This window comes from Urtica dioica, chromosome 11 (assembly GCF_054948205.1).
Source record: "Urtica dioica subsp. dioica isolate 48M chromosome 11, U.dioica_male_clone48M_v1_H2, whole genome shotgun sequence".
NCBI lineage: Eukaryota > Viridiplantae > Streptophyta > Magnoliopsida > Rosales > Urticaceae > Urtica > Urtica dioica.
The window spans coordinates 9,417,997-9,433,867 of NC_142766.1; the positions used below are offsets into that span (position 1 = coordinate 9,417,997).

Below are 15,871 nucleotides of genomic sequence, written 5' to 3' on the forward strand. Positions count from 1 at the left end.
AAGCACAAAAAACAAAACAAATAGTGTTCTTTTTAGCCTGTTAATATCATGGTGTTATATTTTAATTATTAATTAAATATTGGCTCAAATATAATTAATAAACTTTGTGTGGATTAATTAATTATAATATTCCAAAAGAATAACTAAAATGATCTAAATCTATTAAAAATAAAATTTGATAGAAGAAAAATTAGCAAAATTAATGTGTTAAAAATATGGGATTGATTTTAATAAGTCAACAAATTTTATTGCATGTAATAATACTAGCCAAGAACTACATTTTTTTATATTAAATAAAAACTGTATCACAAAATAATCCCAATTATAATTTATTTGAAAAAAAATAATCCCAATTATCATTTATTTGAAAAAAAAAAATACACTAGAACAAGGATAAATGCTATAAAAAAAAAAAAAAAAAAAATCCTACTAAAGTATCTAACTCCATCTCCAATCCACTAGCTAATCAAGTAGGATTGGACAAAAATTTGAGTTTAAAATAAAATATTGCTTGATTTGATATAAGTTATAGAATTCAGGTTTATCCTGCCCCCTTTTGAAAAAGTAGCTCAAATTTGATTTTATAAAAAAAAAAATTGTCGATTAGCCCACAATACATTAACTAATTAAAGTTTAACTATTTAATTAATTTAATTTACTGCGGGTTAGTGAATTATTTTTTATAAAATAAATTTTGGGCTAAAATTTTAAAAGACGCCAGTTGAAATGACTAGTCGCAAAGAATTCATGTTTATTATTTTTATAGTTCTTTAAAATATTTGAATCATTCACTCTTTCGAATTGGTTTAAAATAAGAGATTTATAAGTGATTAACCTTTTTATAAGGGTATAGCTAAAATTATAGCCAAATTATCATTTGATTAAAAAAAGGCCAATCTTATATTATCTTCTCAAAATACCTTTTCCATCGTCGGAGAGTCGAAATCGTGAAACTTCATACTTTGATACGGTATCATCTCTTTTCTCCTTAAATTGAAAATCAGCCGATATAATTATGTTGTTATGAGTTTGCCTAAGTTTGTGACATAATTCTCTCAATTTCTACACAGCTCTTCAGTATTTCATGGTTAATTCAATTATTTTTCATTATTCATAAATATTTTACCTTAAGGTAACTATTTTCCTAAATAAATAAATAACTAAACTAAAATTTTAAAGATGGTGAATTATTTGGACTAAATACTTGTTCCACGCTTAAAATAACTTATTTACATGCGAATTCACCATTTGCTGTTGTTTGCGTAATTTTTTTTTTTTTTTTAATAAATCACAAGATATAAGTTACGAAAAAAACGCCCGACTTAGAGAAAGCGCCGCCGAGAGAGAGAGAGAGAGAGAGAGAGAGGAGAGAGAGAGAGAGAGAGAATGGGAAAGACGGAGTACAAGAAGCTCAGAGGGAGCCAGAGTTTCCGGCAGAGGTTGCTTCTGGCGACACTTTCGTCGACGCCGATTCTCGTCGAAGACATCAGAGCCGACGAGACATGGCCTGGCTTGCGACCCCACGAGGTCTCCTTCCTCCGCCTTCTCGAGAAGCTCTGCGATGATTGCCTTGTCGAAATCAACGAGACAGGTTTCCTTTTCTTCCTCTTTTTCTTCTCCTTTCATCGCGTTTTCCCCTATGCTCACATGTAGTTTTTGCGTTTCGTTTTGCCCACCACCTGTTTGTGTTTATGTCTGTTTGAGATTACTGATGTGTAAACAGGCACAAAACTGAAGTACAAACCCGGGATAATTATGGGCGGCAGAAACCTGGTCCACGACTGCGGTCTTAGTCGTGCTATTGGCTATTTCATGGAGCCTCTTCTGTTGCTTGCCTTGTTTGCCAAGAAGCCTCTTACTATACGTCTTAAAGGTTCGCTCTTTTCACTGTATTCACTTGTCAAGCTCTATAGCCTCTGTATTCGTGTTTTGGTAGATTAATTGTTGGGGGTTTCTTGGTATTTAACTTGCTTTGCGCTTGAATTGGCAATTTGGGGCTCCTCAAATTCAGTTCTGTGTTATAACTATCTGTTTCGTCAGAATTTAGTTTCATATAGCTTTTTTCACTTTGTCTCCGTGATTGAATTTGAATTTAAAGTTGAAGTTGAACGTAATGTAAACTATGTATATGAGCTACCTTGATCATTGAACAAGCATACGTTATTGTTTCCTTGTAGTTCTAATTCACCTGCCGAATTTCGGTATTCATTCGGCCTCATCCCAGCTAATAAAACAATAAAAATTTTCTTTCAATTATTTAAGTAGTCGTGTGCATTCACTTTTGATTTCTCTTGATCATCTAGTTCTTGTCTAGTGAAAATGAATCAACATTGAACGAATTATTATGAAATTTTCAGGAATAACTAATGACTTGAAGGACCCGTCTGTTGAGACTTTCCAATCCGCTGCCTTGCCTATTCTGAAACAGTTCGGAGTTCCTTCAGAAGGTCTGATGCTGAAAATCGAAAGCCGTGGAGTTCCTCCCCTTGGTGGGGGTGAAGTAGTTCTATCATTGCCAATGATCCAGAATCTGAATGTAAAATCATTCACTCTGCAAATTCGTAGCCTTCTTCTCACTGTTATTGACCATTTTTTTTTTAACTCAAAAATTTTACAGGCAGTCACGTGGACTGAGGAAGGGTTGGTAAAGAGGATTAGAGGGGTATCATTTTCGACTAGAGTGTCATCTCAGTTCGAACACAGCATGATAAGAGCTGCCCGTGAAATTTTCGATCCTCTGCTTGCTGATGTACACATAGCTAGAGATCGTAAATCTGGTTTGCAAGCTGGAAAGTATGATATCCATAATTGCCCACTTTTTTTTTTTTTTTGCTTAATATTTGTACACGTGGCTTATGTGGGTTCATTTGCTGCAGATCACCGGGCTATGGAATATCTTTGGTTGCAGAAACTGTAAACGGGTGCTTAATCTCTGCTGATACAGCCGTTTCTTTTCCTCGGAGTGAGGAGATAGACGAGATGGACGAGAAAGCAGAGCTGACACCGCCAGAGGATGTGATCCGGCAAGTCGTTTCCGATCTTCTCGGGGAGATCGAGCAGGGCGGAGTGGTCGATTCGACTCATCAGGTCCGTCGTCATTACAAAAAGCACTCGGCTCCCTTGTGTTGCGGGCCTTAGAAATTGATTTGTGTTTTGCATTTTGTTTTCTCTCAGGGTCTTTTGTTTCTTCTTTGTGCGCTGTGCCCGCAAGATGTTTCCAAGGTTCGGGTTGGAAAGCTCTCCCCGAATGGCGTGGAAACGCTCAGAAATATAAGGGATTTTCTGGGAGTCAAATTCGTTGTAAAGCCGGACCCGTCTAACGGAACTGTTATATTGAAATGCCTGGGCTGCGGTCTCAGGAACCTTTCAAGGAAGGTCTTTTGAGGGACGACGCATAATTATTTCCAACAAGTACACTACTATTATTAGGCAAGAAATATGCTCTTTCGGGCTCGATACGTGCTTTAACCCGGTTGGACTGGGTATGCAAGCTTTGAGAAGTTTTGGGGTCTTTTTGTGTGGCTTTGTTGAACTTGCACCAAGAAGTGTAACGTATATGCTGACAGTTGAAATCTTGTGACCTTGCCGTTTAGGCTCGATTTTGTAGCTGAGGTTCCTTTTATTTTATTTTGTGGTATTTGCATCTTATGTCACAAATTGGCAATCCAATTGCAAATAAGTCACACGCAAAAATTTTAGAAAGTTTTAGACGAAGATGAAATGATTTTTAATGAGGTATTGTAAAAATTCAGAAGACATGGAGTAACTAAAAAAAGATTAAATGATGAGAGGGAGTAATTTGAAATTTGCACATGGGACACGAATGTAAATACGTGACACAAATGCAATTTTGACAACTTTGTGACACAAATGCAAAAACCCGACGAATTTATGACATTGACGTAAATTTCCCTTTTATTTTTGCTATTAATTAATTACGGATGAAATCTGCTAGTCTGTCCAAATCCAAAACCATCGTAGCGTTTTTGCCTTTTACGTGTGTTTGGTACAAGGGAATGAGAATATGCAACCAGAAAATTTTATGAGGGATTAAAAAAAATTGATTTTCCCCATAGTACTAAATATCTGTACACCTATTTTGTTATTTTTGGATTTTTTTTGTACGAAATAGCCAATTTAAACAGCTAATACCTTAGCAAAGTAGCCACTTAGCAGGGGGAAAAAAAGAAGCTAAAAATCAAGTTTTGAATCCCCCATCTAAACAAGCAACAAAACGGTAATAAACTGTTCGAAGTATTTTTTTGACCTAGTGATTTGCCATGAGAAAGCAATGAAGTGTCAAAATATTTAATCCTGATTTCAAAATATTTAATCAACTTTTTCTATAACAAACAAATATGCTCATAAAATTTAATTCAAAACATTAGTTGTGTATCAAAAATACTCGAACCAAAGACGAAAGAAGAAGAAGAAGAAGAAGAAGAAGAAGAAGAAGAGAGGAAGAAGAAGAAGAAGAAGTTAAATTGCACGAGATGAACGATGATGATGCCGGAGATCGACGGCGAAGGCGATGATGCCGGAGATCGACAGCGACGGCGATGACGATCGATGGCGATGTCGTTGGTGATGACAATCGACGGCTATAGTGGCGATGAAAATCGATGATGGTGGCGATCGACGGCGATGACGACGAGATCGACGAAGATAGACAGATATTGCGACGAAGATGGCGATGACGACGAGATCGACGGAGATAGACAGAGGTGGCGATGAACATAGCGACGGATATGGCGACGGCGTTTGAACGGTGATGGAGATTGATCGGGAGCGTTTTAGGATTTTTTTTGTTGAAAGAGTTTTGTGTTTAGCATAAGGGAATTTTTGTGATTTTTCAAAATTTTGGATTATTTTGTCTCAACTTTGAAAAGTTGCGCAATTCTGACTAGCTCAAACTTAAAAATGAGTAGATAGCGCATAGTTTTTTTTTTTTTTTTTTTTAACTATCTTAGATGTATATATAAATTGGAGAAATGAAAATGGTGTCTTTAAAAAAAAATGATAATAAACAAATTGGTAAGTCTCACTCTCATCACATCTACCTCTTTCCTTCTAAATACCCTTTGATAAGTTTGATTGAACGTTTCCATAATAATTTCCCCCACATTTGTTTTCCATCTTACCAAGCATATTATCTTTGCTCGATGTTCAAACCTTCATTGATTTTTCTCAAGTTAAATAAATATATAAATAAAAATTGATTAAATTTGGCAAAAATTTCAGAGGGACGTTGCAGCTGGTACTTTGCTAATCTTATGCAGAAATTTCAGAGGAACGTTGCGGCTGGTATTTGGTATCCTGAAATATTATGCAGACAATATAATACAGAAAAAGCTGTTAATCTTTTGGCACGGTAGAATTAGAAACATCAAAGGGTTTTCAGTTAGTTCTTTTCTTCTCTCTTGGTTTAGCATGAGAATAAGTAATAACAAGAAAACCCAGGTTGATTGACATATAGCTTCAACATAAAACCAATTAATGCCTGACTAGGGCAGGCAAGAGACGGTTCAATCATCGGACCCCCAAGCATCGTCTTTTAGCTTTTGCCTTGAGACAATTCGGTTCCTTCTTTCACCTTCCTGTTTCTTCAATTCTTTTGAACCAAATGAGGTTGGTGTTAGTTTCAACCCCATTCCCTGTGCAATCAGCCTCTGAGCAGTTCTCGCTGATGTCTTCGGCCTTTCCCGAGGAGGTTCGAGGTCTGCAAAATTGGAAAAATATAGCTCTCAGTGTGCCAGATAATGTAATTAGGAATCAGAACAACTCTTTATTATACATGTTTTTTCATCCGAGGAAGTTTCACAAGTGCCATGGGAAAGTGTTTTAGGACAAGGTAACTCAGGACCACAAGTTTACAGAGGGTTAAGAGGCAAAAGTGAATACACTGCATATCCATGTTTATTTTAAGAAATAACCCCGAGTTTACCCTAACATGGAATTTCAATATCAAAGGAAAAAAAAGAGTAAACAGCCACAGTGTGAAAGAAAATTATCATGGTTAGAGCTGTTATAGCAAATCCATCTCCTATATACATATGAACTTCTCATAATCTGATAGCCTACTTGAGTAGATATCAGAAAAATGCACATCCTCAACGAAAGCCATTCGTGGCACAAAAACCAGTAAGAATTTCTATACACGTTTTACCTTTAGGCGGGATTGAGCTCAATAGGTCATCGTTCTCATCGAGTATAGTAACTGTGCACGGGAAAATGACACGGTTCATGGCTTCAAGTGCTGCAATAAGTATAGAAATGATCAATCTACCCAAGCCATACTAAAATTAAACTTTAAGCACTTAACTGCAGTGTTCTTAATCTCTACTCTTTAAAACTCATACAAGAATAAGAGCAACGCTAAATGCGACTACTAGCAGCACAGAGTCATAATTTATTTTAGATTCCGCGCCAGGATGACAACAAAGTGAAAATTTTTATTGGACATATTTTGAGAGTTAACACGATCTTGGATAATAATATACATATGGGCTCCCCTACCACAAAGTTTTCTTCAGAGTTCTTGGCACTATTTAAGATGTTTCCATCCAAAATTATACAAGATCCAATTTCCTTGCTTTGTCATCACACCATTTGTTCCATCTATCTACGCTTTAAGATACCATAATCAAAAGGTTTCTCCTAGGCGATGTCAGCAGGAGGAATATGTATCTTGAACATAAACAACATATTGAATGCATATAATTTCTGTACGACATTTTAATGCAAGATACCAGAATATTTTAGATGGAACTAGCCAAATTAGAATAATTGCTACCATAGCTTGTAATATAAACACCACCCCAATCAACTATAAGAAAAAGCAAGGTAACCAAGACTCATTGAAAGTGAAATATAATTAAGTTTAGTGAAATATTTTTTTGCATCCAATGAATTATCGACGAATGATATTAACTGCAATACTAGAAATCATTCATCAGCTTCAAAAAGGAGGCACCAAGCTGATAGTTGACTGAAATTAGGAAGAAGGGTGAGATAGGTAGTTACCAACAGATGGTGTTCTTAATACAGCAAGAGCAGTGGTATCGTTGATCCAGCGTATAACAACTCCGCTATCTCTGAAATCCACAAAGAGCTTCTCCAGATCTATTGTTTTAGTGCTTGGTGAGAAATCCGCCAATACAAGTACATGCCGCGTACCATATGTTGCTGAACACAGAACAAGAAGACAACGTTGGATCCTGCATTCTCTGAAAATTTTCATATATACTATAACCTGATGGCCTAAATCCTACTTGAGACACCACCAACACAAATTAATAGCAAAAGTTTTAAGATTTTTCTAAATAACTAACGTGACATCCAAACTAAGTGCCCATTGCCTTCAATTTCTCTAATTAAATCGTATCCGACATATCAATCCGCAGTTAAGGCCAAGTATCATACTACCACAAAGTTTTGTGAGAAGCTTCTCATATAGTCTTCCTCAAGGAAGGAGCACCGTGTTTTTTTTTTCTCGTGTCAGATATGATAAAGAAAATTATTAAAAATCCTTATCTACAGAGAACAAAGCACAGTATAAAAGTTGATTGAGCCCCACAGTTTCGAAATCTAGTGCCTCCGTGTTGTAACTGATCCAACAGTACTTAGCATCCATACCCTAGCTATTGTAATACATGAAAAAATTGTGGGTCTTGCGTCTGTGCTTAATTATATTCAGACCACTCAGAAAAAAGGTCTTCGAAATCACAAACTTCAAACATTGATTTCTTGAAATGAAAAGCATTTTCATCGCAAGATATGGCACATATTATCTTTCCACTAAAAAAACAAGAAAAGAATTCTGACTTTGTAGCTTTTAAATAAAGATAAGAAATCAGCGATAAAAATTTATATAATAATGCAGAATTGTTCATGACTGCAAACTCACAATGTCCTGTCTCTTTATTTCTCTCTGAACCATCATCATGACCATCTTCATCATGTATGTTGTCACTACTGGAACTTCCAGTTAAATGATCACTGTACATTTCTTGCTGTCCATACGAAAATGTTCCCCTTCCACGGCGCTTAGGAACAATTGGTTTGGTATCTTCCAAAGAAAGTTTTGAGACACCAGGCAAACACTCGGAGGAAATTAATTTATCAGGCGATCGGTCTGCAATGGCTTCCCAGTCTGCAGACGCAATAATAACTGGTCATATAGGTAATCCAGGTTGTAACAACACAAGTATTCACGCACTAGGTTCTGAATTTAATATTCTTTCAACGAATCCTAGTTCAAATTGTAAAGCACTCTTGCAGTACATCAAAATGCCCACATGTACTACAATCAACCATTATAAGGATTAGACATGCTTACACAAATAACACTCAAAATTAACTGAATACCCACTAGTTAAAGAGCACCTCTTCCCGTGACGTTCAAGAAGTAATAAAATAGAGTTCAACTTTGTTTTATTTCTTCCAGAGCCTATTATCTTCCACAATTTTTTAATAGAAAAAAAAAGCTACAATTCAACATTGAGTGGTCGTAAGGCTTAGCAATTGAAAGCTAAAGAGAATGTATGAAAGGTGTTAAAGATTCAAACCCTACCATCATCGGAATCATCGTTACCGGAAGAAGCCAATTCTGTATATTTATCGAGGTTTCCTTCAACAAAAAAGAGAATTTCACACAGTCACATTAAGTAGAGCAAAAATGTAACCTAATCAAGAAATGCACGGGAAAAATGGCTACCACTAGCCGACGAATCGGGCTTCTCCTCCTTCGAACCGTCGTTCGGAGCCCCTGAACCGAGACTGAGGACGGAAAAAGTAGCGACCGGAAAGTCAGCAATGCCCTAGATTTTGCAGGCGGGCAAAGAGATGAGATAAAGCGAGTACCGAGGAGGGGGGTATAGGAGACGGTGGCGGATGAGGGAGGCGCGAGAGTGGAGTTCGTCGGCTTTGAGAGATAAGCCCGCGGAGGAGTAGAGGCCGGCGAGATCGTCAATGGCTGAGGCCAGCTGGCGATCGGGCTCCGGCGAGGCCTGCAGGTCTTCGACGACGGATTCCAAGAGAGAGATTGCCGCGGCGGTGTCGCCCGCGGAGACCAAGTCTTCCACGGACTCGCTCCAGTTTTCGCTGAGGATGACACTACTCTTGCGATCTTCCTCCATAGCTTTCTTTCAAGTTTCTTTCTTCTTTGGCAAATGGCTTTTTGTTTTCCTGTTTTCCTCTTCCTATTGGCAAATGGCTCCAACGGATTCGACGCAGTTTTTTTTTGTTGACGTGACGACTGTTTTTTCTCTCATTAAATGGCCTTCCGCTTTTTATTTTATTTTTCTTTTTAGTTTCTCAGTATATTTATTCTATTATTATTTTTTCCTTTTTTCTTATCTCCTTGAAAGTCACTAGACACTTTGGTCGCCGTTAGCCCGAGCCATAAGACTTGGGCCACCCGAGCCACATGCGGGCCATGGCTCACGCCAGTTTCAAAGTCCATGTCCACCGAGCCATTTGACTTGGGCCATCACACTAAGAGTGCCTCTTGATTCGCCATTTAAGCCGCTTCCTAGGACGCTTTTAGAGATATCTCTCATATTCGTCCCGAGCCTCCGACTTTGACGCCACAAACATCCTCATCGTCGTCGTGTCTGGAATCATGAGTGTAACATATTGTGGAATAACATTTTCAGGACGCCATTGTTTGGTAGGAAGGAGGGAAAAATGAGTGGATAGATTAAGTATGATGGAAAAGAAAGGAAGGAAAAGTGATGAATTATAACTTTATCAAAAATTGATTATAATGAGAGAAAATATAATTATCCATCAAATTGCTTTTACCATATACTTATACAAAACACACAAAATTGAACCAAAAGAAAAATAAATCAATGCATAAAAATGATAACTTTAGTACAACAGCGAAATAATAGAAAAATAAAAGTTCATCTAAACCTTAACTAAATTTTGTAGCAGTAAATTAGTGAATAAAAACTATTAACTAAAGCACAATTTATTATAAACAAATGTACAGTTCCAAAAAAAAAAAAAAACAAGTGTACAAAATATCTATAAAAAAGATATATTTTAAAATTTACTTGCGAATACATATTGTGAATGGTAGAGGAAATCATTCACAGGATGTATAAAAAGAGTCATGGACTATGAGAATATATTATGAAAATGCCATTACTATTAAAGTTATTATTGTAAATGAATAAAACAATGTTCTCTTTTTCAACAATCCCTCCTAATATGAGATGATAATTATTGGGTGGGTTCCACGGATTCAAACCTCTCTTACTATCTTTTTCATTCTTTTCCTCTTATATACCAAACAAAAAAAAATTAAAAATCTATCCACCCAAATCCATTTACCAAACAGGGCAGTTTATTGCAAATGGGTGAGAGCAAAAGCACCTATTACAAACTAAAATCAATCAAAATTTCTAATAATATCATTGTAGCAACTGCAGAAAAGGAACAAAGCTCAAAACTAATTGCTATTTTGATTGTTGCAGCTATAACTTTATAAGAAACACTGTCATATTTCACGGTAAGCCTATTACTATTTTCTTTACTTTTCACCCATCATATTAATTTTTGTGGATAACAAGAGAAAAAGCTCTCCACAAGTTATAAATTCAGGTTACACTTAGTGAGGAAGCAAAAAACAATACGATTGTAATGTATAAACTTTTGTAAACGCTCTACTTGTGAAGTTTTTTTTTAAAAGGACTTATGTGCAAAGTTTTGAGGGACGAAAGTGAAAGAAAAAGAGAAGCAGGGGTTGATTTGAGAGAGTTGTGGCAGGATGGGATTGGTCCACGTATGCACGCGTGGCACGACGAGGAGCTGCCACCTCACCACCCCACTCTCTCATTCTCGGTTTCTCTCTCTTCTCTATTTCTCCTTCTTCTTCCTTGCGTCTCTCGGCCGAACGAAGCACAGGAACAAACGAAAAAAAAAATTGACAACAACAACAACCAAGCCTCTCTCCCCGGCCGGCCACCAAAATCATCACCACCCTCGTCAATCTCCTCCTTCTTTCCCTCTCCTTCTTGCTCTCCATCGTTGCTCTGCCTCTCACGCGGCTCATAGCCACCGCGCGCGCGCCTCGCCGAGGAGAAGAGTCGCCGCCGCCGAGTCGCCGTGGCCGCTGACCGAGGAAGGACACCGGAAATCAAGTGAGAACGTGCCGAGGAGATCGATTTCAGAGCAAGCAAGGTGAGGAAATTTCTTCTCCGAAATCAATTTTGAAGTTTAGGGATTTGGAATTTGATTTGGGGATTTCGAGTTCTAAGGGGATTCTTGAGGAATTTTATGTGATTTATGGATGTTTGAGCTTGATTGGTGATGTTGATAATTTGAATTGGAGTATTGAACTCGAATTTCTCATCTTGGATTGAGAATTTGGCCGAAAATCATGATGAACTAGGGTTTGAATTTGGGGCTTTTGATTTCTGCGAATTAATTGATGTTTCTGGATATGTGAATCTGATTGTTGTTAGTATTTGAGGCTTTGTTGATGACTCGTTATGAATTTTGAATTGTTTGGTGTGAAATTGGAATTCTTGGCCGTGTGCTCATTATGGCCGTGTGGATTTCTTGGCCGTGAGTTGATTTTGGCCAAATGTGTTTGTTCTGATTTCTGTTATTTGGATTAGTGTTGATAATTGAGGCTGTGATGATAAGTTTGTTGACCCTGGATTATGATTTGGAAGTGTTGTCTTGGTTAAGTTATTGTGACCGTGTGTTGTTGTTGGCCGTGTGATTAGTTTGGTTTGAAAGTTTGATGGTTGTTGTTTGGTTTGGTTCTGTGTTTGGCCGTGAGCTATGGTTTTGGCTGATTCAGTCTGTTTGTATTATGGGTTTTTCTGAGCCTCGGTTTGAGTTTTGGGATCGTCTGTGTTGAGTCGTTGGTTAGTATGGTTTCGGTTTGGATTGGGTTCGGGATTTGAGTTGTGAAACTGATAAGGGTTTGGAATTTAAGATATTAACTCGTCGTTGGATTCCAGGTTTGTATTACAGAACTTGACGGACGGACGGGAACCAGACGAGTCAAGAGCGACGAGATCAGTTTCTGAAGATATCAAGTGATAGAGTTATCGAAATAAAGCTCGATTAACTCGTGAGTTTTAAATCGCTTATAGCGTTTAAATACTCTTAGATATGTACTTTCAGAATTTAAATAAATAATTTATAAATTATTTATTTAACGATGCTTATGAATTTAATTTAATTATTCGTTTGGAATTCTCGGTTATTTTTAATTTCGGATTATTTGATTTATTTAAGACTCGTGATTATTCGTTGAACATTATCTCGTATCACTCTCGATAGGAGGATACGCGAGTCTTGAATAAACCTCCGAAAAAAACCGGGGAATAATAAATTAAATTCTCGAATTCCGAACCGACTCTAATCCCGACAACGAACCCTATTATCTTTAAGTAAACTCGAATCCAATAACTAACAGATGTTCAACTCCGGATGCTAGTTCTCTCGACGTCCGACAAGTGCCAAGTGTCTCGAAGAACGTGTGAAGCAAGACAACTTCGGGGATCATCAAGCTTTCTGTCGAACAATTCCGGGTAAGTGTGGAGACATAAGTCAACTACTTACCAAGGGTATAATCCTGTTTGTTTGCGCATTTGCTTGCTAGTAAACAAGAGTAGGTAAAAGCCTAAAAATGAATAAACTCGAAAGTTAAGGCTTCGGCCACTCTTGCTTGAAAACTTAGCTCGGGTTCGCCCGTTAGGTTCAAACGCTAACTTGAACCAGCCTTGTTTGCTTTGTGTGTGGTTAGACTTCTCTTCTAACTCTAGGAAGTAGGTTAGAATCGAGAGGACGGAAGAGCGATAGACTCTCAAATTCAATCGAGAGTAGAGAGTTCGAAAGTCACATTTCGAGCTTTCAACTTAAAACACTAAACGAGCTTCAAAGGGAAACAATAATTTCTTTCGGGATTTATCCCGTCACGCTCTTCCGTATATAAGTTTAACGTGTACGCTGCTAGCTGCAGTGTACCCAAACTTTAAACTCGTGTCGGTGGTACTCACAAGTCCCTGACTTGTGCTTGGCGGGCCATGCCGGTCCGTGCGCCGAGTACTCGAAGCAATGGGTGAAGGTCGCGCATCGCGAGCTCATTGCTTGCTGGAAGACTCACCGGAAGCTGCCTTGAGCACACCGGGGCGTAGTGGGTGATGGTCGCGGTTCGCGAGCTCACTATGCCAGAGACCAGTGGCGCTGACGTCATGATGAAGGAAGTACCACTAGTGGATCCCAGACAAGTGTTAAAACTTAGATCAGTTGACGACTGCTGCTCGAAGTTGAAAACTGGTCTCTAGTCGGACCGGAGGTTATAGCAGTGAGGAGTGTATAACCTTGCGGGACGGCTAGTATTCTAGGTTGCGCGCTCATTAGTCACTTTTAGGTGATAGCTGCATCCTGCATTCTTGTTTGCTTGTTCGCACGTCACATGCTTTGCATTAGCTGCTTTTCTTTCATAGGCTAGACTCCCGCTTGCTGAGTCATTCGACTCATAGTTTTATGTCCCTTGGTAATGTAGATAAGGGCAAGGCGGCAATGTAGACGACTGAGAAGGAAACTGAGACGGAACGCGTATCTCTTGACCTACGGGCTATGGGTTCTGGCTCGGGAAGTAGACCTCTATATATATAATGTTTTGAATAATATCGACTCTTCCTTAAATAATATCTCGTGTATATATGTAAAGTCGGGAGCTTCTATGTACATATATATGTATGTATAAGGGTCGATATACGACTTCTAGTTCTAAAAGAAAAACGAAAAATTTCCCGAGATTTCCGATAACCACTTTTGTTGTAAACGTTTCCGCACTTTTAATAATATCGTATTTCGTATATTATATGTTTTGTAAATTATGTATTTACTTTAAATGTTTTGTTTACATTATATTATTCATATATGATATGCTCCCGCTACGTGATGTTGGTTCCGTCGAGTCGCGGCTTGCGGGCGAGGTGACGACGCTCGCGGGTCGTGACAGATTTTGTGGTATCAGAGCCCAGGTTTAGCCGTTTCTGTAGACCTAAGATACATGTTCTGGTTATGGGAAAGTGTTGGAACTTGTGCTTACCGTTGGCCTGTCGTTTTGGCAGGTGGAATGGCTCAAGTGACGATACTATCCTACCCGGAGGCTCTTGCATCTGTTCCTCCTACCGCTCCGACTTTCAGCGGGATGAGGGGTACACTTACGTGGGTGCGATGGATTGGTACTACCATCGAGTGGATGGATGCCCTTGCTATCCCTGAGATTTTCCGTACTAGTATTGCCACGACGCTCTTGCAGGGACCAGCCTGGACTCGCTGGACCCGGCATGTGGCGTTGGGTAGTTTGTATCGATCATGGGACATGTTCCAGGCCATTATGGGGGCCACTTTTTCAGCCCAGGGGCGAACGGATGAGTGGAACGAGTTCGCTCATGGTTTCTTTCAGCTCGAGTTCGAGTCGATCGCTCAGTACGAGGATCGATTTGAGGAGGAGATCGTGACATCTTGCCCCTTTGCTTTGGAGGATCGCCGACAGCAGTTTATCTTTCACCAGGGGTTACGACCCGAGTACAGGTATCCGATGCTGTTGTGTTGCTGCCCGTCCATGGGAGTTCTCAGAGCGCGTTTGGCATTTATGATTCAGTCCCAGGTAGGATGTTGGATTCCTCCAGGCTACGAGCCTGCCCCGCACCCAGCATATGCGCCAGTACCACCAGCCCAGCCACCTCAGGCGCCGGCACCACCAGCATCGCCGCCGCACGCGCCACCGCCACCGCCACCACCCGCACAGCCACCTGCAGCTCCTCTTGTTATTGTGATCTCTGACGACGAGGAGAGCGAGGTGGATGACGATGAGGATGAGGATCCCGTTGAGGATTATCCTCTTATGTGAGGGTGTGATTAGGCTTGTGTAGATAGTGGTGGTTAGTCTTTTGAGGGGTTAGTTCGGGAGGTTGTTGTACATGTTTTTTTGATCTAGTAGACTAAGCCTGGTGAGAGCTAGTCTACCTGTAGTTTTTTTTGTCTAGCATGTGTACGTGTGAACTTGATGTGGAATCTTGGTTGTATCTTTTGATATGTATATATGGATGTAGATATGGTTGTATATATATAAAATCGTGCTTTAGTTGCAGTTGATCATGTGTTGATTGTATGTCTCTCGCATTCCGGTATGGATACCTGAGTAACCTTGTTTGTTCTCGTGTGTAGAACTGAGAAAATATGTCCGGACAAGACCCGTCTCCTACCGGAAATGCTACGGCGGCGGACCTCGCAGAAATGCGACACGCCTTGGAGAGACAGGCTGCCAGCGCAGCACAACGAGATCAGATAGTTGCACAGCAACTTGAAGCCCAGAATCGCACGATCACTGAACTTTTGACGAGATTAAATGCGCCACCTCCACCAAACCCGGAGCCTCCTGCTCAAGATGAACGACGTGAACATCCACCGCAGGCACGCGTGGATCCCCTGGAAGAGCTGAACTTCCGGATTCCTGATGTCGTTCCTCCGGTAGGCGAACCGGTGTATGAAAGATTTCGGAAGCAGAAGCCTCCGCAGTTTGGCGGTAACGTTGACCCCGCGACAGCCGAGAACTGGATCAAGAGGATCCAGCAGATTTGCAACTATATGCAGCTGTCAGATCAGGAGAGGGTAGCGTGTGCCGTGCACCAGCTGGAAGACGAGGCGAGAGGTTGGTGGGAGGTCGTAGCGTCATATGAGGACATCCACACGATGACGTGGATTCACTTCCTCAACTTGTTTCACGGAAAGTATCTAAGCGAGGCAAACCTATCGAACAAGGTACGCGAGTTTATGAACTTGCGACAGGGCACCCTGTCTGTTTCCGAATATACGGCGAAGTTCGATA

General features: G+C 39.6%; 2 protein-coding genes across 2 annotated transcripts; one reads left to right on the plus strand and one right to left on the minus strand.

Annotated features, from left to right (window-relative positions):
• The first annotated feature begins 1,251 nt into the window (after positions 1 to 1,251).
• On the plus strand, positions 1,252 to 3,627 carry LOC149381077 (RNA cyclase family protein). Its single transcript, XM_089629854.1, has 6 exons — positions 1,252 to 1,591; positions 1,724 to 1,873; positions 2,358 to 2,536; positions 2,618 to 2,793; positions 2,877 to 3,087; positions 3,175 to 3,627. Exons 1-6 carry the CDS (start codon positions 1,387 to 1,389, stop codon positions 3,382 to 3,384), a joined length of 1,131 nt encoding a protein of 376 aa, XP_089485980.1. The 5' UTR covers positions 1,252 to 1,386; the 3' UTR covers positions 3,385 to 3,627.
• A 1,680-nt stretch (positions 3,628 to 5,307) lies between these two features.
• Positions 5,308 to 9,298, minus strand: LOC149381078 (coiled-coil protein). The gene is made up of 7 exons (XM_089629969.1): positions 8,863 to 9,298; positions 8,717 to 8,778; positions 8,573 to 8,629; positions 7,907 to 8,152; positions 7,024 to 7,185; positions 6,167 to 6,256; positions 5,308 to 5,719 (listed from the first exon to the last, which is right to left on the minus strand). Exons 1-7 carry the CDS (start codon positions 9,135 to 9,137, stop codon positions 5,526 to 5,528), a joined length of 1,086 nt encoding a protein of 361 aa, XP_089486095.1. The 5' UTR covers positions 9,138 to 9,298; the 3' UTR covers positions 5,308 to 5,525.
• Between the last annotated feature and the right edge of the window lie 6,573 nt (positions 9,299 to 15,871).

Coding starts and splice junctions, on each gene's coding strand:
- LOC149381077 (XM_089629854.1), top strand. CDS start 1,387: ATGGGAAAGACGGAGTACAAGAAGCTCAGAGGGAGCCAGAGTTTCCGG. Junction 1,592..1,723: donor TGTCGAAATCAACGAGACAG/GTTTCCTTTTCT, acceptor ATGTGTAAACAG/GCACAAAACTGAAGTACAAA. Junction 2,537..2,617: donor CAATGATCCAGAATCTGAAT/GTAAAATCATTC, acceptor AAAATTTTACAG/GCAGTCACGTGGACTGAGGA.
- LOC149381078 (XM_089629969.1), bottom strand. CDS start 9,137: ATGGAGGAAGATCGCAAGAGTAGTGTCATCCTCAGCGAAAACTGGAGC. Junction 8,779..8,862: donor CTCCTATACCCCCCTCCTCG/GTACTCGCTTTA, acceptor TTCCGTCCTCAG/TCTCGGTTCAGGGGCTCCGA. Junction 8,630..8,716: donor GCCCGATTCGTCGGCTAGTG/GTAGCCATTTTT, acceptor TTTTTGTTGAAG/GAAACCTCGATAAATATACA.